This window comes from Xiphophorus hellerii, chromosome 8, assembly GCF_003331165.1.
Source record: "Xiphophorus hellerii strain 12219 chromosome 8, Xiphophorus_hellerii-4.1, whole genome shotgun sequence".
Classification (NCBI taxonomy): domain Eukaryota; kingdom Metazoa; phylum Chordata; class Actinopteri; order Cyprinodontiformes; family Poeciliidae; genus Xiphophorus; species Xiphophorus hellerii.
Window position 1 is genome coordinate 2,313,273 of NC_045679.1, and position 18,003 is coordinate 2,331,275.

General features: G+C 39.7%; 2 protein-coding genes across 2 annotated transcripts; one reads left to right on the forward strand and one right to left on the reverse strand.

Annotated features, from left to right (window-relative positions):
* Window positions 1-2,686: 2,686 nt before the first annotated feature.
* Window positions 2,687-7,077, reverse strand: dnajc25 (DnaJ (Hsp40) homolog, subfamily C, member 25). The gene is made up of 5 exons (XM_032570787.1): window positions 6,707-7,077; window positions 5,891-6,043; window positions 4,286-4,656; window positions 4,109-4,208; window positions 2,687-3,589 (listed from the first exon to the last, which is right to left on the reverse strand). Exons 1-5 carry the CDS (start codon window positions 6,998-7,000, stop codon window positions 3,467-3,469), a joined length of 1,041 nt encoding a protein of 346 aa, XP_032426678.1. The 5' UTR covers window positions 7,001-7,077; the 3' UTR covers window positions 2,687-3,466.
* Window positions 7,078-9,304: 2,227 nt separating this feature from the next.
* Window positions 9,305-16,554, forward strand: LOC116725033 (uncharacterized). The gene is made up of 3 exons (XM_032570897.1): window positions 9,305-9,633; window positions 9,714-9,864; window positions 13,584-16,554. Exons 2-3 carry the CDS (start codon window positions 9,728-9,730, stop codon window positions 16,213-16,215), a joined length of 2,769 nt encoding a protein of 922 aa, XP_032426788.1. The 5' UTR covers window positions 9,305-9,633; window positions 9,714-9,727; the 3' UTR covers window positions 16,216-16,554.
* Window positions 16,555-18,003: the final 1,449 nt, after the last annotated feature.

Below are 18,003 nucleotides of genomic sequence, written 5' to 3' on the forward strand. Positions count from 1 at the left end.
CAATTAAAACAAATATTGAGATCAATCTCAGAAAAATTCTAAAAAACAAGAAAGTTTCTGAGCTACGAAAGTCGAACATTTATGAGAGAAAAAAACGGAAATTTTGACATTAACCTCAGATTTTCTGGAAAGAACTTGAAAGTTTCTGAGCAACAAAAGTTGAAAATTTGAGGAAAAAACAGAAATCAGAATTATTTAGACTTGTTTTTAGACAATCTTAGAAATTGTGTAAAAAAAAAAACCTGAACATTTCTGGGCTCCAAAATGGTTAGTTTTTTTTTTTTTTGTTTTTTTTTTCCACGAAAAAATTCGGAAACTTTTGGATAATTTTCAACTTTTAAAACTTTTAGTCTGAAAAGGTGGAAAAAAACCCTAAAATTTTTTAAATCATCACAGAAACTTTTTATTAATTTTTTTTTCTGAGATCATAAAATTGTAATTTTTGACTTTCTGAAAAATTTCCAAATAAATTTCTACAAAATTTTTGAGGTCAATCTCAAAATTAATTAAATTTTTTTCTTGCAAATTTGTTTCTTTTTTCTGTCTACAATCGGCCCAATGTGCCATCGTACCGCTCCGTCATGGCCGACATCAGAAAACATGACTTACACGTTTTAAACTCAAATAAACAGCTAAATATTCCTCCATGGTTTTCATACCAGATTTTAATCTATTATTTTTTTCTCATCATCTTTTCTAAAAAAAATCTTCCTGAGAACCAAAGAAAAAGATTGTTTTCCAGTTTCTGTATTAATGTGATTTCCTACCTATTGAGGCTAAAATGAACATCTTACCATTTTATGTTTTATTTAAATTTCACAGCATGTCCATTGTAGTGGACATCAGGACGATTTCAGTCTAAATTATGACAGAATTCAAAAAATGGAGAAATGTGCAGATTAATGAACCACATTAACCCAAGAAAAGGTCAAATTTGAAAAATACATTTAATAACCAGAAGTTGTTCATTTCAGTCTGTTGCTTGTTACTTGAAATAAAAAACAAAAATGGCCTCAAACTGCATGGTGTCCATAAACACTACTGCCCAAGAAATGAAGACTTTATTTATTTTTACTTATTTATCTTTTTATTTATTTTGAACATGATAAAAGTATAAAATCACATACATGAACACTTCAGAATATCAGCTCACATGGCCTTTCTTGGATTTCCCAGAGTCAAAATCTTCTGGACTGAAAAATCAAAAGTTCCAGTTATTAGCAGGAACATGATGAGGAATAAGTTCTGCAAACTTCTCAAAGGGTTTTCCAGCAACTGGAACCATTAAGATGAACCAAAGAATACCAAACCAAACCAGTAGCCAGAAGAGAATCTCAGCTCACAACGATGTGATCCTGATAAACCTGTGCTGACGGCCTCCACCGTTTATGGGAAGATATAAACGATATTTGCAGTCGATGGTCAAACAAAGAAAAAACTCGTCCAGGATTTTTATGACCAAATGTTGAGCTTTCATCGAATGTCAACCAGAACCAAGAAATGGACATTCTCATCACAAATGACTGGACAAACATTCAAATTAATCCTGGCCCATTTAGCACATTTCCTGCTCTCCCTCTGGCTCTGATGGTGCGTTCACACCAAACCTGTTCTGACCGTCAGGCAGATCTGGTTTACATTCAAAGTCTATGTGGAGGAGCGCTGGGGGCCGAGGAGGAGCGCTGGGGCCGAGGAGGAGCGCTGGGGGCCGAGGAAGAGCGCTGGGGGCCGAGGAGGAGCGCTGGGGGCCGAGGAGGAGCGCTGGGGGCCGAGGAGGAGAGCTGGGGGCCGTGGAGGAGAGCTGGGGGCCGTGGAGGAGCGTTGGGGGCCGTGGAGGAGCGCTGGGGGCCGAGGAGGAGCGTTGGGGGCCGAGGAGGAGCGTTGGGGGCCGAGGAGGAGAGCTGGGGGCCGAGGAGGAGCGTTGGGGGCCGAGGAGGAGAGCTGGGGGCCGAGGAGGAGCGTTGGGGGCCGAGGAGGAGCGCTGGGGGCCGAGGAGGAGAGCTGGGGGCCGTGGAGGAGCGTTGGGGGCCGTGGAGGAGCGTTGGGGGCCGTGGAGGAGCGTTGGGGGCCGTGGAGGAGAGCTGGGGGCCGTGGAGGAGCGTTGGGGGCCGTGGAGGAGCGTTGGGGGCCGTGGAGGAGAGCTGGGGGCCGAGGAGGAGCGTTGGGGGCCGAGGAGGAGTGCTGGGGGCCGAGGAGGAGCGTTCCGAGGTCTACAGCGGTGCAGTTTGAACCGTTTCTATGACGTTCCACATAGACTGTGAATGTAAACTTGACGCTCAAAACACTTTTTACATGAAGCACCAAGTGAACACGTTAAATTTGAAGCGTTGTCTACAGAGTTACTGTAGTTACTGTAGGGCTAGAAAGTAACTCAGAGTAGGAACAAAAAATAAGCCTCAACTAAACGTCCACTATAATGGACTTTAGTGTCTGGGCCGGGTCTCAGGAGGAAATCAGAACATATTGCAGAAGGTATAGAATATGAAGAAGAAGTACCTCAGGAAAACTTTCAAGAAAAAAACTTTGTTTCAAAAGTTGAACATTTTTGACTTTTTGACTGGATCTGGTGTGAAAAAAAGTGAGATTTTATTTTTAATCCCTTATAAACAGATAAAACAGAATTTATAGGAACCAGATGGTGATATTAAAAAACCCAACAGTTTTTATAAACAAAGTCTTGATCTGGATTTATTTTTTCAGCTAATCTGAACAAATACAGTTTATCACCATGTAATCGTAAACTTTTTTTTTTTGCAATTAGCCCAATCAGACCAGATCCCAGTGAAAACTGTTCTATTTTCTGCACCAGAACAGAACCAGAACTTTAATAAAAACATTGAAACCATTTTTATTGAACCGTTTCCTAAAAACCTTGAAGCTTTTCGTCCCTCTGACGTCTAAACTTCGGCCATTTTGTCGCGTTAGCCCAACATTGCATAGCCGTTAAACAATGGCGAACAGAAAGCAGCACAACACGCCACAGCACTCACCATCGCCCCCGGAGGAACGCTGCGGTATTGCAGGACAGACGGCGCTCAGCTGCGCAGCATCGAACCGTCGGACGCTGCAGGCACGACAAAAAAAACATTCATCTGTTTATCAACGGCTTCATCAGCAGCAGGAGGTTACGTGTTGCTGCCTTTTTAAAGGACACTTATATTTATATTTCAGGCTTAAAAGGCGGAAATGTGGAGGAAATAACACAAATATCACAAATGTTTGATCTTAAATATAAACTTGATCTGATTCTTTTAATGGGTAAAAATGTTAGAATACAGAAATAAATCAAGCTTCAGCTCGCAGTTTATTCAGTCACTCTGAGGCGTCTGTAGGAAAATATCTGTAGCGACGGCTGCAAACCGCCGGGCTGGAGTCCGCCGGCGCCGGGCCGGGTCGGGTCGGGCCGGGCCGGGCGTTGAGCCGGCGCTGAGGCAGCTGTGTTGGTTCTGGACGGGCGGCGCCGCCGTCAGTCGTCCGCGAAGGTCAGCCGACCCGGGCCTTCGTTCTTCATCCAGCGGCGGTACCGCTTCATCTTCGGGTCGGTCGCCAGCTTGACCTTCATCTCCTCCTCGCGCTCCTTCCTGTACGCCTGGGAGGAAAACAGGAGAGAGTCAGAGAACGGAGAACAGGAAGGCCATTTAAAACCAGGCTCTGATTATTAAAACATTAAAACAGAAACTCTGGTAATTACAGCGCAGTGTTAGAGCCAGGCGAAGAAAACAAAGTTAACGATGAAAATAAAGTCGTAAAGTTACGAAAAAATGTAACAATAAAGTCGAAATAATATAAGAATTAAAACGTACAGAATTACTTTATTCTTGTTTTATAATAATTATTCTCCTATTACTTTTATTCTATTATTAGTAATTTATTCTAGTAATTTTATGTCTTTATTCTTGTATTATTACGATTACTTTAGTAATAAGACTTTTTCTATTATTATGACTTTATTCTCATAAGTTTATTGTTTTAAAACTTTAAATATATAAATCTGGTTTTGAATCAGTTAACAGTTTGGGAGTGAACGTGCTTTATTTATTATTTTTAAACCTTCAGAACCAGGAAGTGGCCTCTGATTGGCCCAGAGTTTCTTAAAGGGGCCTCGTACCTCGTAATTTTCTCGGACCCACAGCTGTTTCTCCAGGAACGTCTGCTTGGCGTTTTCCTCCAGACTGTCGAACTGCGCCTGCGACAGCTTCATGTTCCTCCTGATGAGAGCAGAACCGGGCCGTCAGAACCTCAGCCAGAACCCGAGCGGCGCTGGCCGGCGCCGGCCGCCACTGACCTGATGAGGTAGAGCTTCTCCTCCTCGCCGTACTCCTCCCGGCAGACGGTGAAGCGGTACACCCAGCGGGCGTACCACGCCACGTAGCGGCTCAGGTAGAAGGGGAACAGCGCCATCTGGCACAGCAGGATGTCCGACAGGCTCGGCTTCTGGTAGCCGCCCTTGATGTCGATCTTGTTCTTGATGATGTCACGGATCACTTCCTCTTCCTGCTCGCGAATTTCCTCCTTGGAGCGCCGGTTCTTGCCCTTCTCCTTGGTGCGGCTGAGCAGGCCCTGCTGCTTGGCGATCTCGGTGGCCTGGATCCGGTACTTCGGGACGGTCACCAGGTAGTTGATGGCCTTGTTGTAGCTGCTGCACCAGCTGACGTACTGGAGAGCAGACACTGGTTATACTGGTTATACTGGTTACACTGGTTATACTGGTTATACTGGTTACACTGGTTATACTGGTTACACTGGTTACACTGGTTATGCTGGTTACACTGGTTATACTGGGCCAGGAAGAGGCTGGAGGAAACGCTTCACATCCAGAACCAGAACACTTCAGAACCACAGATTTATGTGGATCAGATTCTAAATCTAGATTCTTGTTTAACACGTTTTTATTTATTATAACCTCCAGCCAGCAGGGGGCGTCGCGCCCCCACATTAACGTCATTTCCTTTATTCTACTTTAATAAATTAGTAAATAATATTTTAATTAATAAATGAATAACATCCTAATAAAATCAAAACTAATTTATTAATACATTTCAGTACTTAAAAATAAATGTTTTACTTATTAATAAAAATATTTAATGCAAAATAAATGTATTTGCTCTTTATTAATAAATTAAATAAACAATATAAATGATAGATGTCTTCATGAAAACTAAATGTAATTATTAATAATAATTTTATTTATTAATAAATTTAAAAAATGTTAATTACATTTCTATTTATTAATAAATAGATTTATTTATTGACATAACAGTTTTATTCATTATTAAAATATAAATGTTCCCATGAAATAAAAACAACAAATAAAATATTTTAAAGAGCTTGTTTTGTCCATCACAGTTTTGATTAATTAATTTATTTAATTTGTTTATTTTTTATTTCATAAGGATGTTTTATTTTGTAAACCCACTTTACATTTTTTAGGGATTTAATTGTGAATGAAAAAATAAGACACCCATTTAAAAAATATTTACTTTTTTTCATTTCATATGAAAATGTTTATTATTTGGTGGAGTATTTATTAACCGTTAATAACAATATTTATATATTTATTTAATTTTGAATAAAGCTGCTCTCCATGCTGATCTACTGTCAGGAAAGATTCTGTGATTATAAATAGTAAAAATTGGAGAAATTAAAAATAAAATGTGTTTAACGTTCCTCTCCTTGCTGATGCGTTTACTGACTAAATAAAATGTAGGACTTTTCAGTTTAGATGAATTTGATGCTCAGGAAGGAAAAACTAAGATCAGGATCTGAGCAGCAGAAACAAGTTTAGTGTCGACATGTTGCTGGTTCACAAAAACTAAGAGGCAAAGCAGCCAGAGTCCAGAGAAACCCAGAACCAGAACCAGAACCGGGTCTTCGAACGCGGCGCTCCTACCTGGACGGCGGAGATGGCGCAGATGGTGACGAGGATGACGATCCTGACGTCGACCTTGGGGGCGAGGCGGCGGCGGTAGTAGGCGTAGTAGTGCTGGTAGTATTCCTCAGGATGGTCCAGCATGTAGTCGTAGTCGCGCCGCGAGTCTTCATCCTGCAGACAGACAAAAACTAATCAGGAATATCCAGCATTACTAGAACAATACCTGAAAAAGTTTAGATCGGGGAAAAACTCTCCTCTAAAACCAAGATGGCGGCTTTAGAAGGATGTTTGTACCAACTGTGAAGCACGGCGCTGGACGGGTGATGATCTGGCTGATATCTGAGTCAGTAATGAACTTTTCTGTATTTCATCGTGTTCTAGAGTCAAATGAAAGAAAATCTGAACCAAAAATCCAAACGGAACAAATCCAGGTGGTCTAGTCAAAGTCCAGACCTCAAGTCTTTGTATTACGAGAAGTCGTATGAAAATAAAGTTGAAATATGAAACTTTATTATTTTTAAAATTTAGTCTCGTAAAACTTTTTTCTCTAATTAAGACTTTATTTGTAGATTATTTTGACTATTTTTGTATGATTTTATTCTAAGTATTTTATTTGTTCTAATACTCCGTAGCAGATAAGAACCAGTGGAGATGACGGAGCAAAGAAGAACTTTTCATAATATGCAGAACCTTCTGGACAATCCTGAGTCTTCAGTCAGAGGCTTCTTGTGATTCGCTGCAATGCGGACTGCTACAGGAGATCCTTCCTTATCACAGCAACATTTAAATAAAGTTTTCTGAATGAGAGTAAAGTGAGACAGAACCGTTTCTAACCTTCAGTGTCTCATAAGCTGTAGCAATCAGCAGGAACTTCGTGTGAGAGTTCTCCTCATCTCCGGGCTCCTCGGGCCGGTACCGGTCCGGGTGGTACCGGCGGGCCAGCTGCCGGTAAGCCCTTGCGATCTCCGCCTTGGAGGCCTCCCGGGAGACTCCCAGCACGTCGTAGCAGACCTCCGTCCCGCAGTAGAGCCCCTCCAGCAGCGCCGTGGCCGCGGGCAGCGACGACACGGAGAGCAGGAGCACCGTGAGCCGCCACAGGCCGCGGCTCCGCTCCGGGAACACGACCATCTCTCCCCGCTGCTGCTGCCGCTGCTGCTGCTGCTCAGACACGGAGCTCCAAGCGCCGTCGCATTCTGCTTACGTCACAACAGCGCCGGAAAAGAATGTTGACTCCGATCAAAATAAACTTTCAGGTTAGAGCCGTTATTGTCTTATAATTTTCAATTAATAATAATAATAATAATAATAATAATAATAATAATAATAATAATAATAATAATAATATAAAAACCCGGTTCTGATTGGTGTAGGAGGTATTTCTGACATTCTTCTCGCATTTTTCTTGTAAAATGTTGGAGTTTAACTTTTTATGGCTTTGATTAAAAAGAGAAAATATTTGCATAAGTGATTTATTTTTGATTCATTAAGATGTTTCTGGTAAACACCACGACTCACTGCAAAGAAATGACATCTTGCAACAAATGTAGCTCTTGGATGACTTTATAAAAAGTTTTAATGAAAAAAAAACTCTTTCAATAATGGAGCAATTTTAAAGACCGAAAACATGTTTTGATTCTTTTGTTTGTTTGTTTTTGTCTTATTTGATCTGTACCTACACGTATCATTTATATTTGAATTGATACAAGTTTATTACAATATTTAAGGATTACTATCATCGCTTTTGTTCAATCAGCAGGTTGAAGGAGGCGTCACTCCTTGATCTGCTCTGCCAGAACTCACTGATACAACCTCTGCAGTTCAGGTATATTAAAATACGGCTACACATCTGCTTTCAATAGAAGATCTTTGCCTCTAGGCCCAAGTGATGACGTTGCATACAAGTATGCCACCTGCAGGCGAAGCGAAATTCAGTTTAAATACCGAGAGATTTAAAAGTCTGAAGAAAAAAAAAAAAGCAGTTTGACCTTAATGACTTTCTGAACCCACCTTGTCTCTAAGGTCCAGTCAACCTGGAGTCCAGTGACTGGAGCAGCAGCAGCAACAGACCAAACTGACCAAACTGACCAAACTGACCTCAGAGGAATTTCAGTTTTTGGAAAACACTGCAAAACATTTTTTTTATTAGCAGCAGTTCCAACCTTTGGTAAACGTTGATCACCCAGTGATTCATTGAGTCTTATGATCCCAAACTGCTGATCATCATGATCACCTTCATTCTGAGCAACTGGAAAACTGGACCCTGCAGACAGACGAGTTTGTTTCCTATACATATCAGATCTTCATACAAACTTCTTACAACTGTTGCTTCCATCAGATCCAGGTCACTGGAATGCCAATAATTAGTCACAATATATTCATAAACCTGAATATTGTCACCATAACCTTGAAAAGAAGGTTATGGGAAAACATCTCACCTGCTTTTCAGATATTTTAACATTACATACCGTTGGTGTTTCCATAGTTTCCATGTCGTAACTACAGAGGCGTCTTTGGGCCATTCTGGATAAATTTATGTTTAAAGAACTCAGAAATTTTAATAATCTTAGAAATTAAAAAAACAAGGAAAATAGAAAAAACAAGGAAATTTCTTATACCCAACAATAAAAATATGTGAGGAAAAAAAACTAACATTTTCTAGCAAAATCGTAGAAATTTTTCAATTTGGACATTTTTAAATGTGAAAAATCTAAAATTAAAAAAAACCTTTGAAATTCTGAGAATAATTGAAGAATTTTCTACAAACACGATGATTTATCTGAGCTCCAAAATAAAAAAAATAGAAAAAAATCAGGAATTTTGAGATTAATCTGAGAAACTTTCTTGAAAGACGTGGAAATTTCTGAAATTAAAAAAATCTAAATTTTCTATAAAAAAATCTTGATTAATCTCACAAATTTTCTAGAAAATCCCTAACCCTAACTTCAAATGTTGAAAATTTGTGAGATTAATCAAGATTTTTTTATAGAAAATTTAGATTTTTTTAATCATAAATGACGGGGCTTACATACTGGAGACGTTGTAGATAGAAAAAAACGTAAAGGTGTAAATTTCTGCCAAAAAACTCTGCAACTTCAATTTCCTGAGGGAGTCTTCCCAAAGGATCAATAAAGTACAAGTCTAAGTCTATAACCTGAAAAATGTTGTAGAAAGAAAAACATAAACATTTTTAAAAAGTTGAAATTTTTGACTTTCCAAACTAAGAAATGTCCAAGTTCATTTTAGAAATTATCTGGGATTAATCTAAAAAATGTATAATTTTTTTCTATCAAACTTTTGACTTTTAAAACTAAGAAGTTTCCAAATTTTTTTCTAGGAAATTTCAGAGTTTTTTGGCAGAAATGTACTTCTCTATTTTTTTCTATCTTCAATTCACCGTCATACATGACAGATTTAGTTTAACTTTAGTTCTTTTTGACCATTTTGCATCCAACACAGAAAGATTTCATTAGTTTTTAGCTGCAGCTGTTGGTCAAAACTTTGACAGGATTGAATATTTCAGCTTTACAAACAGATTTATGGGAGGAGGAAGGTGGAAAACATCAACCCTGTTGAAAAGTGCTGATGGAGGCTGAGTGTACAAAGCGAGCGCTGTAGTCAGGGGAGAGCGTTATTTTTAGCAGGTGCAGCCCTTCACATCCATCAGACGGTTATTGGCTCTCAGAGCGTCGGTACAAATCAGCAGAGCTGTCAGCAGCGTCTCCACTCAGATTATCGCCGGTGAAGCTGCGTCTCCGCAGGAGGTCTCATTCAGATTTCACTATAATCCAACGCAGGCCGAGCGATGGAGACGCTAACGGCTCTGTGGGTCTGCTTCCTGCAGGATCTGGGCCAAAGATGTCCGGTGAGAAGAACCCAGAGGTGGTGGGATGCGACGCCTCCATCATGAGGAACGTCTGGGAGATCCGGATGAGGGAGTTCAGACAGAGGATGCTTCTGGAGCAGGAGCGGCTGGAGAGGAGCGCGCTGCCCGCGTGAGAAAACTAACATTCAGCAAACCTCTACTGTGACGTCATTTTAGATCAACTAAAACTAAACCCAACCGGGACGAATCTGTCCGTGTTTTGTTCTGATCGAACGGGACAGAAAGTCCTGCTGTCAGCTGAGAGACGTCCAAATGTCCAAACGTCCAAATTCCAAACTGTTTGACATTTTAGATCCTGAATCGAAACCAGAGGCTGAAGTTTCATCCTGCAGAAACTGCAGCCGACTTTCTTTTGGCATGAAGTTTGTTTTCAGAGTAAATATTAAATTTAGTGCTAAGTTAGAGATTATGAAAACTTAAACAGCAGCTATAGACCTTTAATGTCCTTCCAAACAATCAGAAGTTCCTCTGATCTTTAAAAATTGGTTTGATCAAAGATTCTGCAGGGATTTTTTTTAAATGTAAGTTTTAATGATTTTTCTTGTATCTTAATATTCCTGACTCTAACTGGGTTTGGTCATCAGATTTTTAAAACTTTATCTCCATCTGTAGATAAAGTTTTGTGTTTTGAATTCACTCTGATGTTTGATTTCTCCCTGAAACAATTTTACAAAAACAGCCAAGAAACTAAAGTTTTGAAAATTCTAAAATTTGAAGGTTTTCTTTATTTGCTTTCTTAAACCCGTTTTCACTCCGTCCCTTAAATTTGACCCGTTTTAGATGATGCACAAATTCTCAATGCTAAAAAAGTTATTTTGAAGAGATTCCTGACACTAAACAGATTTCAGAACACTGCAAAAACACAAAATGTTACCAAGTTTTTTTTAATCTAGTTTCAATTAGTGCAATTGAAATGATTGAAAACTAACTGACAAGTGACTTTTCTGCAAAAATATAAGAATAATTATTTAACATTCATAAAAAGTGCAAGAAACTAATAATTTTCTTAACCTAAATGAAGATATTATTTAGTTAATTAATTGTTTGGTGAAGATTTTCTGATTTTTGGGCTTTTTGTTATCAGCAGTTTGAAAAAGAGACTGACCTCATTTGACCTCATTTTCTAAATAAAATCTACAAAAACCAAAATAAAATCCAAAAACAGATCTTACAGACTAAACCCAGGATTTTACCTCCAGCAGGAGGAATCCCAACAAACCTTTAAATGAAAGGTTCTGAAAAGCTTTCAGAATTTGGCCAGCAGGTCCAAATTCACAGGAAATGATGAAAGACGCTGAAGAAAAATAATTAATTATGCAAATTTTGATTTAAAAAAAAGCAAATGCAGCAGAAAAACAATGCAAATGCAGACAAAACATAAATGCTCCAGACCACTAGGGGGAGTCGGCCACTAAATAATATGGGACCAGATACTCGTCATACTTCCTGGATTTTATGATATTATAGAGCAGCATGGACATTTTTTATTATTACAATAGAACAGCAGCATATTTACTTATAGGTAACATTACAGACTCCAGACTCCCCCTAGTGGACTGGAGGACTTTTGTTTTGTGGCACTAGTTTGCAATGATCTATATTTTCAGGGTTTTTTTCTGTTTGCAGTATTTTCCCTTTTGCTTCTGTTTCCTGTGTTTCCAGCATTTTTCTGTTGCATTAATTTAGTTTGTTTGGGATTTAATCTGGTTTCGTTTTGCGCCTGTGGGTCGCCGTACTGGAAGGCAGACAGAAATGAACTGTTATGATCAGAAATGCTTAGAGTTACAGGAAGATCTGTCTGTTAAAATACACAGAAATAAAAGATGGTTTGAAAAGGTTTTCAGGTAAGAACAAAAATATTGTTTTAAACTCAACATAAATAGAGCAAAAACAAAAACATGCAACAATGAACCAAAGTCACTTTCCTCCAACCATATTTCTGCTTTAGTTGCTGTATTTATATTAAATGTCTTTAATCATTTTGTATTTCTTGCTTTACAAGTTGGGTTGTCAGCATGTATTTATTAATATCTCAGTTCCAGATCACTCAGGTTTATTTTAATGCCAGCTGCTCTTCATCCAGTCTGATACAGAGATCAGTCACAGCTCTAACCTCAAATTTAATGTTTTATTAAGTGTGAACATCCTTGTGGCTTTAAATATTAATTTATCAAATTATTCTGTAAGAGTTAATTTCTCAGAAACATCATGATGATGGAGAAACGACGATGTGACCTACCAGAAACCTGACCCACCAGAGCAGCAAAGGTCACCAGTTAGCTTTGCCACCAGATCTCCACAAAAGGTACCGGTCCAAGAACGCATGCCATGTCTCGACTTCCAGAGCCGCCTGAGGAGCCCAACAGATTTAGCGGGAGCTGAAATGAATACTCTGACGGAGTGACACGGTGATAAATGGCGCACGCTGGAGGGATTTTGTGTTTCATGCTGGGAATTTTTTCTGCTTTCAACCGAACGTTTCCTGAACTCTGATAAGAACCAAAAAATCCAACCCAAACATCGGTCTGGGTTCGGTTGAAGTGAACTCTGGTTCAGTTTGAATGCATATGTGAACACCAAGCAGAGCAGAGACCTCTCCAAAAGCAGGAAGTGGACTACAGGGCAGGGCATTCTGGGTAAATACAACCAAAACAAAATCGCTAGTCTAGCGCCAGCGGGAGAAACGACTCGTGGTTTTTAGCCAAAGACAAAAAAAGAAATCCTACAACCTCTAAAATCTGACGCCTCCATTTGTTAACATCTGGTGAAGAAGGAAGTTGCTCTCAGTGTCTTCAGAGGTTTTTGTGTCGTTTCCTTCAGTGGTTCATGGTGCAGCGCCCCCACAGGCCAGGAGGGGAACAGGTTGCTGAAACAGTTTGGTTGGTTTGACTCAGAGCAGAGAGAAAGCTGCAGCGGTGCTTTCCCCACAAAATTTCTGAGCTCCAGAAGTTTAAAATTCGCAAGATTAAAAACAAATAAATTCTTAGATTAATCTCAGAAATTTTGGGGGGAAAAACATGAAAATTTTTCACTTTTGAATCTCAGAAGTTTTCAATGAAACAACAAATAAAGTTACTCGTTAATTATTGAGGTGTCACCAAACATTTTATGGCAAAACTGGAAAAAACTTCCAACTTTATTTTAAGTTTTCACTTTTTTCCTCGATACCAGATCTGAAAATATGCAAAAACAAAGAAAAACACCAAACATTTGTTTCCTTGTTGAACTAAAATCTTCGGGTAAATCATGTACACTAATTGTATTTTTACTTTTTCATGTGCGATCAGTGTCATCTGATCTACTAGCAGCAGGACATAACAGATTTTCTATAAATAAAAACATTGTTGTTTTTATTAGCTGCCAGATGTTAGCATCAGTTTACCCCTCAGTAACTTTACCTCAGACTACAAAAGGTTTTCATCATCACAGCCTGGATATAAACAGAACAACTAAATTTACTCCAGAACAAGAAATCCAGAATTATCGCCTCGTACAGATTTTCTGGAGCATATTGTTCCTTTTAGTGTTGGTTGGACGATTATCTTTAAAATCAGACCAATCTAAATAAACAGTCAAAAGGTCTTAGAAGTGTCCAAAATGCTCAATGATGTACGAAACATTTCTGGAGAAATCCTCTAATCAAGAACTAAACCACTTTCATATAATTGGTGTTTAAAGTTGGATCTACCAAGTTTTTGCTTAGCAAACCTAGAAAATTTATGTTAGGAACAAAAAGTTTGAACTGCAGGTTTAATAGGTCAAGAAAAAAAAGGCTAGCTGTGTTTTATTAACTTTTTTCCCCCTTTTGTTCTGTTTTTGTTTGCACAGCATCAACAAGCAGTGGGCAGATCGTATGACTGCCAAGATGGGGAAATACAAAAGAGTGGAGAGGAAAGTTACACCTTCCGATATCCAACCAGACGACAACATCTGGAAGAGCAAGCAACCGCTGGTTCCTCGGGGAGTTCCTCTTGGCAGAGGTCCGGGTTCTGGTGGCAGACCAGGAATCCCGGCAAAAAGCTTTTCTGCTCAAGCCCCAAATCTCAAGAACAAAAAGGTGCAAGACAAGAGTTTCAACAAACTACAGCTACTCATGTCAATCACCAAAACTCAGCCGTCGTCTCTGGTGTGGGGCAAGGCTTGGAAGTTCAACAAGTCCTTACCGTCACCAGCAGAGGGCGCAAGTCCAGACTGGGGGCAGTGCTGGATGTTTGCTCCCTATCAACCTCGAGCCGAAGAAGGTAAGCCTTGGCCAAACGAGCCCAACCTGGTGGATCCACAAAGCTATCATCTCTGGAGAAAAGCCTTTTACAAGATGGTGGAACCACAGGCGCTAGACCTGAATCTGCCCGCTGACCAATGGCAGACATCCTGGAAAAGATTTGAGAAAATCAAGAAAGATTCCGGTGAAGATGAAGAGGAAGCCTCTAAACATGGATTCTTCACTTCCCTGGTGGAAACCCAGCACCAAAATGAAATCTTGTGTTCATCAGAGTGGAGTGATTCCTGGACATCCACCAAGCCAGGCAACGAAGGTTTATTGAATGCAACAGTTGCTGACAACAAAGATATGGGAAGAGAAATAAACCCAGAATGGGAGGAATGTTGGAGGCTTCTCAACCATCATGGCAGCAACAGCTTCAAGCTTCCTCGCCATCAGAAACTTCTCAGTCCAGAATGGGCCAGTTCATGGAGAGCAGCAGCCGACGTCTTCAACAACAAACAGAGTTCCTCTCAGAACCAACATCATGGCTTTGACGATCACAGCCTGGAGAGAGATGGTTTTCACAAAATCACCTCCCCAACTCGCAAGAGAGACCTTCAGGTCTGCGATAAATTTGAGGCGATGAGCGACTGGAGCAAGTCATGGGAGATACCGAAGAACAACTCAAAACCTTGTGTGGAGATAGATAAAGTCCTCAAAGCCTTGCCGCCGAAGATAGATGCTGAGATTGAAAGGGTGGAAAAGATCCCTCAGGTCAATTACTCGACAGAGAAAGTAGATCCAAGGTACGAGCAACTAAGACGTAATGTGATACATCACACAAGGAGAGAACTCCCCGAGTCAAAGATACTTCTTCTGAAGCACCTGCAGAAAATACTTCCACCTTCTGAATGGAGGGATTCTTGGAAGGTAATAAAACACAGAATGAGACAGGAAAGGAGAAGGTACAAGCCGGATCCTGTGAAGCCTTTCAGAGAGTCTGAGAAAGGGGAAGATTCAAAGCCCAATGCCTCGGAGTGGAAAGACTCCTGGAAGTTTACCTGCCGGCCCCTGAATCAGAACCCTGAGCTGTGGCAACAAGGTTGGTCCACCTCAACTCAAGTCCGGGTGAACTGGGAGAGGCACCAGAGTGAGATTTCAGTGGAGGAATTCCCTAAAAATGGCCCAACAAGTGAAAGGATTTGGGGAGAATCCTGGAAGTTCTCAAGGCACCAGCATCGATCAGAACCTGCAAATGCCAAAGATCAAGTCGGCAAAGTGAAGTTGAATGTTCCTGATAACTCAAGAGAACATGAAAGTCAGGCCAAGTCCATATCAGATTGGCAAGATGCCTGGATGATCACAGAAACAGAGATGAGACACGATAAACCATCGTTTGCTCAGTGGAGGGAATCCTGGAAGTGGTCTATCTACCACACACCACACTGGACTGGACTGGTATCAACAGACAAGTGGGTGGATGAATCCAGTGAGATCCAACGCCCAAAAAGCATTATGTCCTCAGAAGGAGTGAAATCTAAAATGAGCAGCTCCTTTGACAACAAGATATTTGGCCAAAGATACCCTGAGAAAGAGTGGAGCTCCTCCTGGAGAACCAAATCACTTCTAAGCAATCAATCAAGCAAAAGTAGTTCAACTCAGCAGCAACATCCCATTCTGAGTGAGTGTGGATGTATGTGGGGAAGATCTTTCAGACTTGCCAACCCAACGCCCCAACTGGATCAGCCCTGGATTGAGTCTTCCCAGAACCCTGGTTACTACCAGGTTTTATGGTCAAGCAAAAACAAGATACAAAACATAAATAAAAATAAATCCGACCTAAACAAAGTGTTTGCTTCTGCCACACTTTGGTCAAACTCCTACCGGTTCCTGCAGAAACCCAACGACCAGCTTAATACCAAAGGTAGATCCAAAGTACTCAGTGATCAAAGAGTGATTTTACCAACAAAGATCAAAACGAGGAAGCAGCTGTATTCTGGCATGGAGAAGGAGAAACAGTCCGAGAGGAAGTGGGCAGGATGCCACCTCCTGGGTAAAACCCAACCTCGTCCCAAGAAAGGCAGCGGTTCTGACAGTAAGCTCATGCCTGAAGACAGCGTCTATAAGAAGATCCTGGAGGAATGGGGAGAGTCTTGGAGATTCTTCGTCCATCCTGAAAACCTGAAAAAACAGATGAGCTTTAAATCAATATCTGGTTGGGATGAATCCTGGAAGTTCCTCTTTCCGCCGTACTGACAAAACAAAAACAATCTCTTCAAGAAATGAGTCACTCTGTTGAACCCAATGATCTGCATTTCCCATAAAATGGAAATGTCTTTTTGATAGTTAGCGCAGAACAGTGTGGATGGAAGATGTGTTTCAGGCAAATAAATCAGAACAGTATAGTTTTAAATTGCTATTTATGAAAAAAGGCAAAGAAGAAGAGGGATAAGGATCTTATGAAGAAAAGTGTATGTGTAGCTTTAATATGGGAATATTAAAACAGTTTGAGAAAAAGAAAGATTCACAGGACTGTCTGATGATGAAGGTGAATGAAATGCTAAAGTCTCCTGAATAAAGGAGTAAAAACAAACAGTATCATGTCTTTATTCAGTCTGTTACTGCAGGAGTTTCCTCAACCTTACAAACCAAACAGAAGGTTCACTGACTCCATCTAGTGGACAGATCTGGTAAGACATGAATCATTGGTTTACTTCATTAGCTTCATAAATATAAACTAATCTTTTTGTTTTAGTAGTAAAATGAAAAAGCCACAAATAACTTACATTTTATTCTGGAATTTTTTTTAAACACATTTAATCCTTAAAAATGAAGCAGAAATACTTTCTGTACGTATTAGCATAAATATATAGATATTTTTTAGATGAAGCTCCAGTCCTTCCAGTGATCTTTATAGATCCCAGTGTTGTGGCTCTGGTGTGATTTATAGGTTACAAGTTACCAGATAATGACTGATTCAATCTCTAGACCAATTTAGACAACAGCGCCATCTAGTGGCAACAGGAGTAAAATAAGAATGTATTTTTATTTTCACCTGGAAACAGAAATGAAATAAAGAGATGAATAAATAGCAGCAATAAACAGAACAACAACAATATTAAAATAATTATATGCGTCCAGATTTGTGACCTTCTGTTGTCAATTTAAACAAACTATTTTCACGATTCATAAAGTTTGGTAAATCCAACATAATCCGGAAAAACACCAAATCAAACCCATTTTCTGGTAAACTCCTGTGTTAGCTGACAGCAAATGTATGGAAACCTAAACATGCCACGTGGTTGTGTTAAAAATAGAGCTGGCAGTTCTGTGACATCAGCAGCAAAATGATCTGAGCGTCTCGTTACGGTGAAGATCTGCTGCTGCGGAGCGACACAACAGCCACTGCGCATGCTCAGACCGCACGGAAACCCAGCGCATGTAGAAAACACACGGGATCATTTCACACACACACACACACACACCCACACACACACACCCACACCCCCACACACACACACAAAGGTTCTGGTCATATATGAGGAGAAACAGTTGCTCAATATTTCAGCTAACAATCACATTTATTAGATAAAATTTGACGTTAAACTCATAAAAACGGCAAAATCTGCTCCCTGCTTTCCTTATTGGCCTAAATCAACGTGATAAACAATCCCAAGTTCACTGGAGTTTGAAACTGCTGCTTTTCTAACTTCCTTTAGCAGCTAGCTGTGCTGGGTTGCTAACTGTAACCTGTATGCAAACAGGAAACAGACATACTGAATTTCTAAACATAAATAAAATGGATAAAAGCAAATAACTACACTAAAAATGAAAATAAAAGAATAAATAAAATATAAAAAACTAAATAGAAAAACACAAAAATAAAGGCAACAAAACCCAAATGAAGGAAATATTAAATAAAACCAAAATACATTTATAATAATAATGAAAAAATAGATAACGAAGCAAAAATTAACAACTATCAATAAATTAATAAACTAATGAAAACTACAAAAAATGAATTAGAATAAAATAAATAAAACA

Bases quoted from the DNA above. Each gene is read 5' to 3' on its own strand.
- dnajc25 (XM_032570787.1), bottom strand. From the start codon at position 7,000: ATGGTCGTGTTCCCGGAGCGGAGCCGCGGCCTGTGGCGGCTCACGGTG. The intron at 6,044-6,706 runs GTTAGAAACGGT...GTCTGTCTGCAG, and splicing joins CAGCTTATGAGACACTGAAG to GATGAAGACTCGCGGCGCGA. The intron at 4,657-5,890 runs GTAGGAGCGCCG...TCTGCTCTCCAG, and splicing joins GCGCCATCTCCGCCGTCCAG to TACGTCAGCTGGTGCAGCAG.
- LOC116725033 (XM_032570897.1), top strand. From the start codon at position 9,728: ATGTCCGGTGAGAAGAACCCAGAGGTGGTGGGATGCGACGCCTCCATC. The intron at 9,865-13,583 runs GTGAGAAAACTA...TTGTTTGCACAG, and splicing joins GAGAGGAGCGCGCTGCCCGC to CATCAACAAGCAGTGGGCAG.